Raw genomic sequence first — 14,417 nt, forward strand, 5'->3', positions numbered from 1 at the left:
AGGTTTCAACTCTGTCAGGAGTATCCCGATGTCCTTCGACACAGGGAATGCCAGGGGCATGTATGAAGAGATCAGAAAGGCAACTGGTCCATCAGCAAAAAAAAAAAAGAGATGGGTGGAACACTACCTGAATTGTACTCTAGGGAGGACACTCACCAAGGAAACTCTAGACACCATAGAAAGCCTGTCTGTCATGGCAGAGCTGGATATCAAACCCATAGACAAGGAGATTAGCAAAGTTATTAACTTGCATGCCACGGATGAAGCTCCAAGGGCTGATGCAATACTGCCTGAATTCATCAAGCGCGGGTAAACAGCACTCCTGCAGCATCTGCAGGAACTTCACCACCTCTGCTAGAGGGAGGGGGCAGTGCCCCAAGACATGCATAACACAAAGACGGTGACCCTGTATGTCAGAGAGGAGACAGTGGCGTAGTGGTGTCACTGGACTAGTAATGCCCTGGGTACAGAGGTTCAAATCCCACCATGGTAGCAGGTGGAATTTCAATTAATTGAAAAAATATCTGGCATTGAAAGCTAGTCTCAGTAATAAAAACCCTTTAGGGAAAGAAATCTGCTGTCCTTACTTGGTCTGGCTTACACTCAACTCTTAAATGCCTTGCTAGCAATGCCCAGATCCCACGAAAGAATAAAAAATGGGCAAGCACAGCAATTGCAACAATTATCAAGGAATCTCTGTGTTGAGCATCGTGGAAAAAGTATTTGCCTGTGTTGCCTTTGTCAGACTGCAGATCATCTTGGCTGAATGCATTTACCCCAAATCCCAGTGTGGTTTCAGAACTGGAAGATCTACATTCTCAGTTCAGCAGCTTTAATGAAATGCCGAGACAAGGGAGCGTGAACAGAGGTGGTCTATTTAAGCTGCTGGAGAAAATTAGCTGCCTGCCAAAGCTGTTCAATGTAATCTCCTCGTTCCATGACATCATGATGGGTAAGGTCAACTATGACGGGGCAACATCAGAACCCTTTGAGAACCACAGTGGGGTCAAACAGAGTTGTGTTCTGGCAATGACATTCTTTCTCGTATTTTTCTCTTTGCTGCTGTCATACGCTTTTAGGTCACCTACAGAGGTCACCTTACATGCCTGAACTGACAAAGCTGTTCAGCCTTGCTCGCCTGAGATCCAAGACAAAGGTGCACCAAGTCCTCATCAGTTGCTCTACACTGACAATGCTACACTAGCATTCCACACTGAGGAACACCTGCAGCAGTAAATGGACATATTCTCTCTTGCCTTAAAAAGAGTTTGGTTTGACCATCAAGATTGACAATGTGGCGCTTGAGGTTGTTGATGGCTTCACATATCTCGACATCACAATCTCCAGCAATCTGTCACTTGATGCTGACACACATCCTAAAAGCTGTAGTTGCTATGTCCAAGCTGCATAAGCATGTGTGTGAAACAACAGTAACCTAACTCAGAGCACCAAGCCTGCATCCTTAGCATGCTTCTCAAAAGTGGTGAGACCTGGGCAAAATATTCCAGGCCAGAGAAAAGGCTGAATGGTTTCCATCTTTACTGTCTTAGACATGTTCTCGGCATCACTTGGCAGGACAAGGTCACTAATTCAGAAGTCCCAGAGCGTGCTAATTCCATCAGCATACACTCATTGCTAAGCCAACAACGTCTGCGCTGGCTTGGCCACATTCATCAGATGGATGACAGCTGTATACCCAAAGCCCTTCTCTATGCTGGACTGCTCACTGGGTCACAACCTCGCGGGCATCCATACCTCTGCAGGCGAGATAAAATGGTGGACATTGTCGCTCATTTGTCAGTGTCAGTCATGGATGCCCTTGATTTCTGGAGGTTGACTCGTTGGAAAGGCATTGGAAGAGGGGAGCAGAAACGAAAAGCTCGGCTGGCCGAGAAGAGGGTCTAGAGAAAACAGAGGCCCAGAGAGAAAAAAAAAGAGGCTAACGAATCGTGCATCTTCTCAGCCCAGTGTCTTCCTCTGCAGCAAATATGGCAGAGACTGCCATGCTATAGTGGGGCTCTCAAGTCACACCAAGTGACGCTTAACACACAGTTGACTACCAAGGCGTAAACCATTATCTTACTAGATAGAAGGCTGCCATTAGTGCAATGGTCTTGAGGCTTTACCACAATATTTATTCAAACTCTTACATTGAAATAGTGCTCATCTATAAGTTTCTTACTCTTGATATTTTGATCCCTACCTCCTATAAAATCCTTGGGAGAGGTGATTATATTTTCTGACCTAATGCAATTTCATATTACTTTGCAAAATATAATTTAGTGACTAGTTCATTTTTATTTAGAGTATGATCATTTAAAAATAAATTATTTTCAGGATGATGGCTAGGCTCCATGTTTGACCATTTCTTGTTCTGCTTCTATTATTCTTACAATGAAGTAGATTACCAGGTCACTTCAGAGGGCATTAAGAGTTAACTGTGTCATATGTGGGACTGCAATCATATGGTCTTAGACCAGACACAGTAGAAGAGGCAGACTCCCCTCCTCAACGAGATGAGCAAATCAGTTGCATTGTTGTGACAATCCAGCAGGTTTCATGGTCATAAAAACAGAAAATGCCCCGAAGGGGAATCACACGGACTCGAAACATTATTCTGTTCTCTCTCCACAGATGCTGCCAGACCTGCTGAGTTTTTCCTGCATTTTCTGTTTTTATTTCAGATTTCCAGCATCCGTTGTATTTTACCTTTAGTTTAGGTTTCATGGTCATTTTTTTGCCCTGATACCATTTCGCAAGTTCACACATTTATTGAATTCATTTCACAACATCATACTTGGTTCCTCACCTATGCAAAAGGCAGCTAACAATCGCACAGCGGAATACGGTGGGTCACAGGAAGGAAAGAATGGTTGAATCAGATAATTGGCAAATGTGATGGCGATGACAGCTTGGCATGCTGGTTCAACAATCAGCAGAGATGTCCAGAGACGCAGAAATGCCAGAAAACCTCCAAACGACTCCAGTATGTACGCATAGCTTGCACCAGATTTCTTTATGGTTGTTCCAAGTTCTGCATAGCATAGTGCTCCAAACACAGAGAATACTCCTCCCATTGCCCAGATAATCAACGAAAGGCCGTAGGAACCACTGAATATCAGAACTCCTTTGGGAGAAACAAAGATGCCTGAGCCAATCATATTTCCAACAATCAGGCAAATTCCATGCAACAAGGAGATATCCTTCTTAAGCCTCAGGGAGTCAGTGGCGGGTTTCTTGGAATCAATCTCCATGTTGTCACAAAATAATTGACCAATTCAATCCGACAACATCAGACTATATTTGAACTGAAGGCATGCCTTTGGAATCTGTAAAGACAGGTGATCAAAAAAACATTATTAGGTTACATACATAACACAGACATTCTGAAATTAAACAAGACTCTTATGTCACTGATAAACATGCAGCAGGATTCACAATTCCTTCAGCCTAGCGCAGCCACCATGGGCTGAATGGTAAAAGCAAAATAATGCGGATGCTGGAAATCTGAAATAAAAACAGAAAATGCTGGAAAAACTCAGGAGGTCTGACAGCATCTGTGGAGAGAAAAACAGAGTTAACATTTCTACTTTATTTAGCTCTGAAGAAGGGTCATACAGACTCGAAATGTTAACTCTTTCTCTCTCCAAGATGCTGTCAGATGGGCTGAATGGTCACCTTTGTGCTTAGACGTCATGATTCTATGATTCATCTTGGCTTCTTATGCACTGGGACTTATGCTCCAACATGAACTCTTGTCCATCTCAAAAATTAAATTCTACAGGCAGCCTCCAAGCTCTTTTGAATCAAGAATTGACTATGCAAGGAGTGAATGAGTGCAGTGTCTCAGGGCTGCCAAATCACACTTGCCAGTGGATTATACCAGAATAAGTACAGGCTGTCCCATGTTCAATCTAGATCTTTCCAACAGACAAAGGAAAAAAACAGGTCACAGCATTCAGGATAAAAAACACATTCTAATTTATTGCAATATCTATTGAGCATAAAATAAAGCATTTCAGAGTTCCTCTGGAGTCTTGTTCCTTTTAGAATGCTTTAGGCAAGTATCAATGGACAAGAACACCAAGCACCAAGCAATTCCATCTTGCTTCAGTGCCTGAGAGACACTAGTCAAACAAGTACTGTACCAAAAAAGCAACCCAACTATTAATAGGACTTCAAACCAATTTATCACTACAGCTGGTTTCAAATAGAAACCATGCAGCACATCGAACAAGCTACCATTCAAAGTGCAGGAATTCACACTTAATCCAGATCTCGCATTCCAGGAACCATAAAAGATTGGGGCAGTGAATCACCTACTCTTTACTAGTCTGATCATCACATGAAATGATCTCTCTTTTCTGCAAACAGCCCAACTCGATTCTAAAATGAAGGGTTGGTAATGTAGGATGGGTGCACCAGAAGCACTGGAAGTGGAGGAGGTATGGGTAAGCAATAGAGTGGGGATCCCCTTTCAGCTGCTGAGGTGGTCAGAACCCTCCACCACATCCCTGTGCTATGGAATTCTCTGACAAATTTTCCATGCCTTCCTCCTCCTCTACTATTCTACCCCTGCCCCCAAAGCCTTTGCATGTGGCCCATGGACTCACCTGTTCAAATTGCAGTAAGTTCATTGAAAAAAATCTGCTAGGAGCTGCCTCCAATCACAAGCCAGTTCTCTCCCACGTTTGCTACTAATAGGCTCACTAGCAAAGATGGGAGAGAATCAGTCTCTGATTGGAGAAGCAGCAGCAGTGTGAAGGCGAGTGGCTTCTCCTTTGTTTACACAGGATCCGCTCTCTCTTGCCCTCCTGTGCAGGCACCAGCCACCCAAAGGAGCACAGGGATCAAGATGGCAGAGTGGGCTAGGAAGGACAAGAGGAAAAAGGGTTACAGCAACAGCACCACCTGACACCCCCCCCACCCACCCCAGCCAGGGGTGAGGAAGCACAATTTGGCATAATCACAACCATTGCACTTTATTTCATGTGTAGTTGTTTAAGTCTGGTTCATTTTAGGCAATCTATCACCACACAGCAGCTAGTCCACAACCTTAACTGAATATGCCCCTTTTGGCCGTGCCTCTGTTGTATGCATATTTAATTGATCAAAGAGTATATCTTTTTTTAAAAAAACACGAAATAAAATATCACAACCTACAAACAAAGATACACAGAGCTGGCTGAGAACATGAGATGAAATCATGCTGCTTCCTGATAGTGCTGATCGCTCTGCAGGCCTTCCCAAACAAGAGAAGCAAGTGTTGGGAGAGTGGCGGCATGCAGGAAGCAACAAGCGTTCAGCAATCGGGAGGATGTTGGGAAGGCCCGTGGAGCAGGAGTCAGTGACATGGTCCGCAGAGTGGGTGGACGTCAGGAAGGCCCACCAACTTGGAGGAGGTCCTGCCAGCTACCTACTGAGGTCAAGTGTCCAAACCTCATGGGCCCAGATCTGTGTGAGTGAGCGAGTTGAACAAGCGGGTCTATGCGAACAAGTGAGCGGATGAGCGCGAGAACCCAGAGACTGGGAGTGAGCTGGACCACACACACCTTCCCCTCGCCCTCCCTCCCCAAAACCTATCCACATAGCAGGCTGGAAGAGGAGGAAAACCCAGGCCAAAAGGCAACCCACTTCTGACCCCCACTTTCATATGAATTCTGCCAAGGCCACCTCAGAGTGTGTGCCATCAGGGGCAAATACAAAAGGTCAGTTAGTTAAACCCAATATCTTGGCTTGACCCCAGTCCCAACCCCTTCCCTGGTGACCAGGACTTGGGGCATATCTCTGGCTCTATCTCTGCTTCTAAAAAGGCAAAAAGGGTTTTTTTTTAAAGTTAACCCTGCTGCTTAGCACTTATTAATGGTCATTTTTATTAATGACTCTTTTTTCAAATTATCAATTTATTGGTGGACGGGGCGGACACATGATGGATGAAATTTAATGCAGAAAATTGTGAAGCGGTACATGTTGGCAAGGAGGAGGGGGAGGGACAATATAAATTAAAGGGCAAAATTCCAGAGGCGTATGAACAGGGTGACCTAAGTGAATGTACACAAATTGCTGACATGGCAGGCAGGTTGAAAAAGTGGTTAAAAAGACATAGGGTATCCTGAGCTTTTTAAATAGCAGCACAGAGTAAGAAAGCAAGGAAGTTATGATGAACCTTTATTAAACTCTGGTTCAGCCTCAAATGGAATATTGTGCTCAATTCTGGGCATCACATCTGAGGAAGGATGCGAATGCCATGAGAATGGTTCCAGGAACAATGGAACTTCAGGTATGTGGATAGACTGGCGAAGCAGGAGCTGTACTCCTTAGAGAAGGTCGGGCGGATATTTCAAAAAACTGTTCAAAATCATGAGGGATCTTGACAGAGATGATAGAGAGAAATTATCCCCATTAGTGGAAGAATCAAGAACCAGAGGACACTGTTTTAAAGTGATCGAAAAAGAGGCAACAGTGACACAAAGAAAAACCTTTTGAAGGAGCGAGTGGTTAGAAACTGGAATGCACTGCCACAGAGGGTGATGCAGACAAATACATTCAGGGGTTTCAAAAGGAAATTGGTTAAACACCTGAAGAGAAAACAAACCCCAGAGCTACCGGAAAAGGGTGGGGGAGTTGGGCTAGCTGAGTTGCTCTTGTAGAAAGCTGGCATGTTTACAACAGGCCAAATAGCCTCTTTCTGTGCTGTAACTATTCTATGATCTTTTGTTAACATACTGAAGCACAATAAAATTGTAACCAATGCCAAGTATTGCAAAAAAAAGTGGAGGCAATTTAATAGGTGTAACAGATTGAAAGCCAAATTGCTGCCATAATTGAATGACATTTCTGCTATTTATTTTCTAAATTTAAACTAAGCATTGTGACATTTACCTATACGAGGAGGAGAAACACACACAAAACTGGGTGTACCAACCTAATATCAAATCACATAATATACACCAGTTTCAGCATCTCAAAGGAACCAGCTCACACTGCACTGAAGGAAACAGAGAATGTGGCAAACAATGTCAATGAGCAGACTACAGCAGAGATGCCCAATTGAAAGCTTGCATTTTTGTTCCTCCAGGAAAGGCAATTTCATTTTAAATAACAGCTCAATCTTTAGCAAAATGTTGCCAGTAGGACCAATCTTAGCCCTTTCAGTTTTCCTGAAGCATGAATATCAACATTCATGATGTCACGTGGATTCTTGCAAGATGTGTGCACAGGTTGGGGGGAGGGGGTAAGAGGAGGAAGGCATTTCTTGAATCAAGTCTGATCATTCTGGGTCACTTTCTTTTATTAAGATTGAATTATACAATAATCTGAAGTTTGGTAAACTAGTGCTTTAAAATTAAAATCAGATAATAAGAATCAAATCTATTGTACACTTCACATATGGCTTAACATCCCATGACCTAGTCTACAGCAGTGGCACAGGAGCTTTAGTAACAGAATTACTCCTTAGGAGAAATCCATTCACCTGGAACCCTGCAATGTGCATCTCATTTTGGCCATCTATCAAAGTCTTACAATAATCACCCAAATGTAAAAAATTCTTGGATGGCTGCCATTTAGTCATCATATAAAGCAAAAGCAACAATCATCATGGTACAGAAAGGAAGGTTCTCCCATACTTGTCAACATACATTTGTTCAGTGCATTTTCAAAATTATAGCACAGCAAGCTCTGGTCCGCAATAGAGCCAATTAATATTAATGATGTTCTTGTTCAAAGGTGTCAAAATTAAGTACATTCACTTATGTCATGACCTCTTAGATATAATTCAATCTTACATTGTAATTATTAGACCCTTTCCAGCTGTACTTCTTTGAAGGATGGTGACCTTGGTTCTGGCTGTTTTCTCAGGTCATTAAACATTCTGGGTCACTTTTTCTGAGGCACTCTCAATGGCAACGCCTGGTACAGCAAGCAACCAGCCTAAATATTACTCAACATGCACCTCCCAAATTCCAATGGTTGGAGAACAGGCTACATATATAAGCGAGCCTCCATTGCTCTCTGTGGTAGAGAATTCCAAAGACTAATGACATTATGAGGGGGAAAATCAAGAAGCTCACCATCACCTTCTCAAGGACAACTAAGGATGGACATTAAATGCTGGCCCAGCCAGTGAAGCCCACATCCCATGAATACATTTTAAAAATGCACTTAAGGTGGTGGTGAGCTGCTTTCTTGAACCACTACAATCCATATGGTGTAGGTACACCCAGAATGCTGTTAAGAAGGGAGTTCCAGGATTTTGACCTAGCGATAACAAAGGAACGGCAATGTATTTCCAAGTCAGGATGGCGTGTGGCTTGGAGGAGAACTTGCAGGTGGTGAAGTTCCTATGCATCTACTGCCCTCCCCCTTCTAGGCAGTAGGGGTCGTGGGTTTGGAAAGTGCTGTCGAAGCAGCCTTGGTGAGTTGCTGCAGTGCTGTAGATATGCTGCCATTATGCATAGGTGGTGAAGAGTGGATGTTGAAGGTGGTAGGTGGGTGCCAATCAAGTGGGCTGCTTTGTTCTGGATGGTGTCGAGTTTCTTGAGTGTTGTTGGAGCTGCACTCATCCAGGCGAATGGAAAGTATTCCATCACACTACTGACTTGTGCCTTGTACATGGTGGACAGGCTTTGGGGAGTCAGGAGGTGGGTTACTCGCCTCAGAATTCCCAACTTCTGACCGGTTCTTGTACCCAAGTTATTCATATCGCTGGTCTAGTTCAGTTTCTGGTCAATGGTAACCCCCAGGATGTTGATAGTGGGGGATTTGGCAATGGTAATGCCATTGAATGTCATGGGGCTATGGTTAGATTCTCTCTTACTGGAGCTGGTCATTGCCTGAAACTTAAGTAGCAACTAACATTTGTGCCAACCTGAATGTTGTCAGGGTCTTGCTGCATATGGGAATGTATTGCTTTGGTATCTGAAGAGTTGCGAATGGTGCTGAACATTGTGCAATCATCCATCCACTAAACACCCCTGCTTTTGACCTTATAATGGAGGGGAGGTCATTGATGAAGCAGCTGAAGATGATTGGGCCTAGGACACTACCCTGAGGAATTCCTGCAGTTGTGCCCTGGGAGTGAGGTGTTTGACCTCCAACAGCCACAACCATCTTCCTTTGTGCTAGGTATGACTCCAACCAGCAGAGAGTTTCCTCCTTGATTCGCATTGACTCCAGTTCTGCTAGGGTTCCTTGATGCCACACTTGGTCAAATGCTGCCTTGACATCGAGGGCAGTCACTTTCCACATCACCTCTGGAGTTCAGCTCTTTTTTCCATGTTTGGGCTAAGGCTATAACATGGTCCAGAACTGAGTAGGCCTGGCAGAACTCAAAAGAGTGTCAGTGAGCAGGTTATTGCTGAGTTAGTCCCACATGATAGCACTTTCGATGACTCCTTCCATCATTTTACTGATGATTGAGAGTAGACTGATAGGGCGATAATTGGCCAAGTTGGACTTATCCTGCTTTTTGTGTACAGGACATACCTGGGCAGTTTTCCACACTGACGGGTTGGTGCCAGTGTTGTAGCCGTACTGGAGCAGCTTGACTAGGGGCGCAGCAAGTTCTGGAGCACGAGTCTTCAGTACTATTGCTGGAATGTTCTCAGGGCCCATAGCCTTTGCCGTATCCAGTGCCTTCAGCTGTTTCTTGATATCATGTGTGTAATGAATCGAAATGGCTGAAGACTGGCATCTGTGATGCTGGGGACCTCTGGAGGAGGCAGAGATGGATCATCCATTTGGTACTTCTGGCTGAAGATTGTAGCAAATGCCTCAGCTGTCTTTTGCACTGATGTGCTGGGTACCCCCATCATTGAGGATGGGGATATTTGTGGAGCCTCTTCCTCCAGTGAGTTGTTTAATTGTCCACCACCATTCACGACTGGATGTGGCAGGATGCAGAGCTTAGATTTGATCTGTTGGTTGTGGGATCACTTAGCTCTGTCTATTGCGAGCTGCTTTTGCTGTTTGGCACACATGTAGTCCTGTGTTGTAGCTTCACCAGGTTGACACCTCATTTTTAGGTATGCCTGGCGCTGCTCCTGGCTTGCCCTCCTGCACTCTTCATTGAACCAGGGTTGATTTCTCGGTTTGATGGCAATGGTAGAGTGGGGGATATGCCAGGCCATGAGGTTACAGATTATGGTTGTATACAATTCTGTTGCTGCTGATGGCCCAAAACACTTTATGGATGTCTAGTTGAATTGTTAGATCTGTTCAAAATCTACCCCATCTAGTATGGTGGTAGTTCCACACAAGATGGGGGGTATCCTCAATGTGAAGACAGGGCTTCATCTCCACAAGGACAATGCAGTGGTCACTCCTACCAATACTGTCATGGACAGTACAGGGATTGCGCTTGAGACTCAATCAACATTTACAAATGCCTTACTCCAGCTATTTAAATGGAATTATAAACTCTCTTTAATGACAGCCATCAGATGTCATCACCAAACCTAATGTATGTTGTATTCTTGTTCCTTAACTTTGTATCAATCCTCATTACTTAGTGAATCAAGAAAACATTTTAACCAGTCTGTCCCACTCCCCACAGAAGACCAAATACTGTCTCATACTGCATAGTTATCTGCAACTAACATATTTCAGAGTATTAAAACTCCTTACAACCAAATACATCATTATCTTCATCAGAATTCTCTTCATCACGTGTCATTTTGAGGACCATCTCTTCACTTTTGGGCAATTCACCATATAATGATACTTCAAGTCACACCTAAAGCACATTCAAAATCTTCCTTAGGCATTGCTGAGATTCATTCACCCAATATTGTTGTTCCAATTCTGTCTTCTGATGTAATAGCCAGGTTTGTTCAAGGCACTTTCATCTTCATTTTATTAGTTTTTAATCTGCTGTTATATTGACACCTGCAACCAATATTTGAATTGTTTCAAAGTTGTTGTTGAGCGTTAGTGAGGTTGCACTAATACCTTGCTTTCTAGTCTTATCTAACCTTGAAGAGGCTTTGTTTCCCTTTGTCAGGCTCGAGATAGGCGGTATAGTTTAACTTCAAACCCTTTGTTAAGAACTATTTACAAAGGCCACAGGGTAAGCACATGATATTCAGGACCGTCTGTTCTGCTCCTAGCTCTCTTGGGGCATCTCAGTCATCTGACTACTGATGTCACAGTTACATCATTAATATCATCATCATGGCCTCATGAACGTAACTGACTCATTATTCTGCATAATTAATTGAAAATTCAGTAATCAGTGTCCACTATTCTTTGTGTCAGTGAAATGTCTGTTTCCCCAGGAATCTTTTTAAGATAGGAGGCATCTGATTCAACAGAGTCTCCTTTCTCAAGAATCAAACACCAATTCGAATCTGTATCCTGTGCACACTTCATCCATTTAAATGATCCAGGGATCCCCAAATTGAACTTTGTGAACCATTTTTACAATCTGTTAAGGCCCATGGAATGACCATCTGATTCCTGGGAATCTATCGATTTCTGACTGCACCACAGACAAATAGTCTTTCTTGTAGATTTCATCCAGGACCTCCCAAGGCCCAAACCTTACTATGATTCCTCTCGCAAAATACTTTACTTCTGCTTTATTTCCTGTATATCTCATTTTCTTTTTGGCAGTCAAAACCCATGTCCATGTTTCCATTTCATTTTTCACTGATTATATGGTTCAGACTCCGAGAATATTGGAGGGCAATCATACCTCAATTTACACTTGGGCTTCCACAATGGCCACTATCATTTTGGATTTATATATGCTTCTTCTTAGTTTCCAACCTTCAACTTTAGGCAACTATCATCTGTTACCATGTTTTATTCCAGAAGGTCTGGTGGTAAAGAGTAGAACCAAATCCAATCTTTACAGACTTTTATTTAGATTACAAAACTCTTAACCCAACGAACACAGTTTCAGTCTGATCCTAATTGTAGGAACACAAGCGAATCTCCAGTTAATGACCACTATCAGCATACAATTAAACACAATTGATATACAGTTAACAGACCTCAGTTATATGCTATCTGTATCAATGAGTTAGATAAGGCAACTGAGTGTCATGTATCAAGTTTGCAATTGACAAAGTTAGGTGGGAAAGCAAGCAGTGAGGAGAACGCACGAAAGCTGTAAAATGATACAGGCGGGTTAAGTATTGAGCAAAAAGCTGGACTATCACGTGCAGAAGTATCAAGTTATCCACTTGGGAGGAAATATAGAAAAGCAGATATTTTTAATGGTGAGAGACCGGGAAATGTTAGCAAGGGGCCTGAATATCTTTGTACACGAATCACAGAAGGTTAGCACGCAATTAGGAAAACAAATAGTACATTATATTTTAATCCCTTGTAATAAAGGCAAATAGTAAAGAAATAAAAGCAAAAAACTGCAGATGCTGGAAATCCAAAACAAAAACAAAAATACCTGGAAAAACTCAGCAAGTCTGGCAGCATCTGCGGAGAGGAACACAGTTAACGTTTCAAGTCAAAATGAGCCTTCAACAGAAATAAGTAAAAATAGAAAAGAGGTGAAATATAAGATGGTTTAAGGGGAGGTGGGACAAGTAAAACCGGTGATACCACCAAACCAGACCTCCCTGTTGCTTGCCATTTCAACACTCCACCCTGCTCTCATGCCCACATGTTGGTCCTTGGCCTGCATTGTTCCAGTGAAGCTCAACGCAAACTGGAGGAACAGCACCTCATCTTCTGACTAGGCACTTTACAGCTTTCCAGACTGAATATTGAGTTCAACAATTTTAGATCATGAACTCTCTCCTCCATCCTCACCCCCTTTCCGATACCCCCCTTTTTTTTCTCCAATAATTTATATAGATTTTTCTTTTCCCACCTATTTCCATTATTTTTAAATGTATTTCCATCCATTGTTTGGTGGTGGCATCATGCTGGATTTGGCGGAAATGGCGGAGGATGATCCTTTGAATATGGAGGCTGGTGGGGTGATAAGTGAGGACAAGAGGGACCCTATCATGTTTCTGGGAGGGAGAGGAAGGTGTGAGGGCGGATGCGCGGGAGAGTGTCCGGACACGGTTGAGGGGCCTGTCAACCACCATGGGTGGAAAACCTCAGTTAAGGAAGAAGGAGTACATGTCAGAGGAACTGTATTTGAAAGTGGCATCATCAGAATAGATGCGACAGAGGTGAAGGAACTGAGAGAATGGGATGGAGTCCTTACAGGAAGCGGGGTGTGAAGAGCTGTGGTCGAGGTAGCTGTGGGAGTCGGTAGGCTTCTAATGGATATTGGTGGACAGTCTATCACCAGAAATTGAGACAGAGAGGTCAAGGAAGGGAAGGTATAGTGTCAGAGGTGGACCATGTGAAAATGATGGAGGGGTGGAAATTGGAAGCAAAATTAATAAATTTTTCCAGGTCCAGACGAGAGCATGAAGCAGCACCGAAGTAATCATCGATGTACCAGAGAAAGAGTTGTGGGAGGGGGCCGGAGTAGGACTGGAACAAGGAATGTTCCACATACCCCATATAGAGACAGGCATAGCTGGGGCCCATGCGGGTACCCATAGCCACACCTTTTATTTGGAGGAAGTGAGAGGAGTTTAAGGAGAAATCGTTCAGTGTGAGAACAAGTTCAGCCAGATGGAGGAGAATAGTGGTGGATTGGGATTGTTCGGGCCTCTGTTTCAAAAACAGTTCCTCTGACATGTCTTCCTTCTTCCTTAACCGAGGTTTTCCAACCACTGTGGTTGACAGGCCCCTCAACCGTGTCCGGCCCATCTCCCGAGCATCCGCCCTCACACCTTCCTCTCCCTCCCAGAAACATGATAGGGTCCCCCTTGTCCTCACTTATCACCCCACCAGCCTCCGCATTCAAAGGATCATCCTCCGCCATTTCCGTCAACTCCATCATGATGCCACCACCAAACACATCTTCCCTTCACCCCCCCGGCAGCATTCCGCAGGGATCGTTCCCTCCGGGTCACCCGGGTCCACTCCTCCATCATCCCCTACACCTCAACCCCCTCCCAAGGCACCTTCCCATGCAACCGCAGAAGGTGCAACACCTGCCCCTTCACTTCCCCTCTCCTCACCGTCCAAGGGCCTAAACACTCCTTTCAAGTGAAGCAGCATTTCACTTGCACTTCCCTCAATTTAGTCTACTGCATTCGTTGCTCCCAATGCGGTTTCCTCTCCATTGGAGAGACCAAATGCAGACTGGGTGTCTGCTTTGCAGAACACCTTTGGTCTGTCCGCAAGCATTACCCAGATCTCCCTGTCGCTTGCCATTTCAACACTCCACCCTGCTCTCATGCCCACATGTCCGTCCTTGGCCTACTGCATTGTTCCAGTGAAGCTCAACGCAAACTGGAGGAACAGCACCTCATCTTCCGACTAGGCACTTTACAGCTTTCCGAACTGAATATTGAGTTCAACAATTTTAGATCATGAACTCTCTC

At 43.9% G+C, this 14,417-nt stretch overlaps 1 protein-coding gene across 3 annotated transcripts in view; it reads right to left on the reverse strand.

The window, feature by feature from the left end:
* The window catches only part of LOC144679015 (Y+L amino acid transporter 2-like), a 100,837-nt gene that overhangs the window by 70,172 nt on the left and 16,248 nt on the right, over positions 1 to 14,417 (reverse strand). For all 3 annotated transcript variants that reach the window (XM_078539232.1, XM_078539231.1, XM_078539230.1), the window contains exon 2: positions 2,810 to 3,329. In XM_078539232.1, the coding sequence (XP_078395358.1) occupies positions 2,810 to 3,254 (445 nt within the window). In that variant the 5' untranslated portion in view covers positions 3,255 to 3,329. The remainder of the gene's footprint in view (positions 1 to 2,809; positions 3,330 to 14,417) is intronic.

The sequence above is a fragment of the Cetorhinus maximus genome, chromosome 3 (genome assembly GCF_964194155.1).
Source record: "Cetorhinus maximus chromosome 3, sCetMax3.hap1.1, whole genome shotgun sequence".
Lineage (NCBI taxonomy): Eukaryota > Metazoa > Chordata > Chondrichthyes > Lamniformes > Cetorhinidae > Cetorhinus > Cetorhinus maximus.